Genomic DNA, 2,061 nt, shown 5'->3' on the forward strand with positions numbered 1-2,061 from the left:
AAAAAAAAAAAAATTATTTTTTTTAAAGCCCGTGTGTAATAAAATATATATATATAAAATATTTATATAAAACTGTGAAGAATGGATGGCATAGCTGACGTTTTATGTTTTGATGATCTAACGGTGGAGGAGCTAAAAAATTGGCTGACAAAATTGAAGTTGCAAGTAGGTGGAAACAAAACGCAGTTGATTGCTCGTTTAGCAAAAGTGCCACAACATATTCGCAGTGAGTGTGCGCCGATGAGTATAAAAAAAACAGTGACGCCAGAATGTGATGAAGCAGTTGAGCAGTCTGTTGTACAAAATTGTGAAATTATGAGTAACGAGCGAAATCAAATTGTAAGGGAGGAAGTGAATAACAAAGAAACGGAGGAAGCAAAAATGCAAACAGAAACCACTATTAGAGACGAAGAAATAAAAAAAATGCAACTTATGCAAAAAGAAATTGAGTTGCTTAAGAAAGAGCGTGATCTGTTTGAAAAAGAGAATGAATTGACAAAGAAAATGACTCAATTACAATTAAACACTTCGAGTTTAAGCGAATGTGAACATTCAGTACAAAGAATAGAAGTACCGCTCATAATATTAAAAGAATTTTTACCGGAATGCGATGGTAACAATTTTAATGTTTGGGTTACGCAACTTGAAGCGTTAGAAAAAGCTTACGAATTAGAAGACAGTGTAGTTCGAACACTTATTATAACGAAAGCAAAAGGTAGAGTACAAAATTGGCTCCACTCTACACCAAATGTTCTTACACAAAGCAGTAAAATATTGATCGAACAAATGATTTCCGTATTTGGCTCAAAAGAGAGTATTGTTCAATTGCGTCGCAAATTTGAAACACGTTTGTGGTCCGATGATGAAAAATTTGTTGATTATTACAACGATAAAATTGTTTTATCATTACTGATAAATATGTCGGAAGAAGAGTTAGTTGAATACATTGTTGATGGAATACGTGATCCACAATTGCGTATGCTTGCAAAGATGCAGCAGTTCAAATCAAAAGAAAAATTGGTAGCAGCGTTTGGCGATGTTAATCAAAATACTGCTAGGACAGTGTCGACGAATGAAAGGCGAGTAAAGCAAGGCTTAAGATGTTTTAACTGCAGTAAGACTGGGCATGTTGCCGCTGAATGTCGTCAACCGAAACGTCCATTCGGAGCTTGCTATGGATGCGGTAGTTTGGAACACCGGGTTGCAGTCTGTCCCAGTAAAAAATTCAACGCCAACGAACAACAAAATAATTATGTAAGGTATTTTCGTATGTCAATTATAGGCTTATATAAAGTATCCATATTTTTAGAATGCCTAATAGACTCTGGCAGCCCAATTAGTTTTTTGAAAAAATGTTGTGTACCGGAAGCGGTAAAGTTAAATGAAATTTCGAATGTAGAATATTTTGGCCTTAATAAAAGTAAATTAAAAATAGTTGGAGAAATAAGTTGTTTGATATTTTTGAATAAAAAAAATGTAATGATTAAATTTTATGTAGTTGCTGATGATTCTATGGGCAGCCAAGCAGTCTTAGGTAGAGATTTTTTAAGAAAAAGCAATGCAAAGATAATATGGAAAAATTGTTGTAAAGATCAGCCAAAAGAAAACAGTAGATTTAAATATCAAAAAAATATAAAATTAAGTGATGACAGTAATTGTGACGATGCAAAAACTTTTGAAGAAAGTATTTTAGCAATCGATATAAATGATGAACATAAAGAAAAATGTAATATTGGTCCAGAAGTGTCATTTAAAACAAAAGTGTTGTTAGAAGAGTTATTTACTAAATGTTATCTGACACCAGTGCGTCCAAAAGAACCCGAGATAAAGTGTGAAATGAAGATCAGTTTAGATAATGTTAAACCATTTAATTACTCCCCAAGAAGACTTGCATATACAGAAAAAGATGAGTTACAAAAAATGTTAGATGACTATACGTCCAAAGGTATTATTAAGGAAAGTGAGTCAGAATTTTCTTCACCAATTGTGTTAGTGAAGAAAAAGACAGGCGAATTAAGAATGTGTGTCGATTATCGTACATTAAACAAAGTAACATTAAAA

At 32.8% G+C, this 2,061-nt stretch overlaps 1 protein-coding gene across 1 annotated transcript; it reads left to right on the top strand.

Moving 5' to 3' along the window:
• Window positions 1–413: 413 nt before the first annotated feature.
• On the top strand, window positions 414–1,397 carry LOC119677928. Its single transcript, XM_038089513.1, has 2 exons — window positions 414–1,254; window positions 1,310–1,397. The coding sequence occupies exons 1-2, from the start codon at window positions 424–426 to the stop codon at window positions 1,316–1,318; spliced, it is 840 nt and encodes a 279-aa protein (XP_037945441.1). The 5' UTR covers window positions 414–423; the 3' UTR covers window positions 1,319–1,397.
• Window positions 1,398–2,061: the final 664 nt, after the last annotated feature.

The sequence above is a fragment of the Teleopsis dalmanni genome, chromosome 2 (genome assembly GCF_002237135.1).
Source record: "Teleopsis dalmanni isolate 2A chromosome 2, ASM223713v2, whole genome shotgun sequence".
NCBI lineage: Eukaryota > Metazoa > Arthropoda > Insecta > Diptera > Diopsidae > Teleopsis > Teleopsis dalmanni.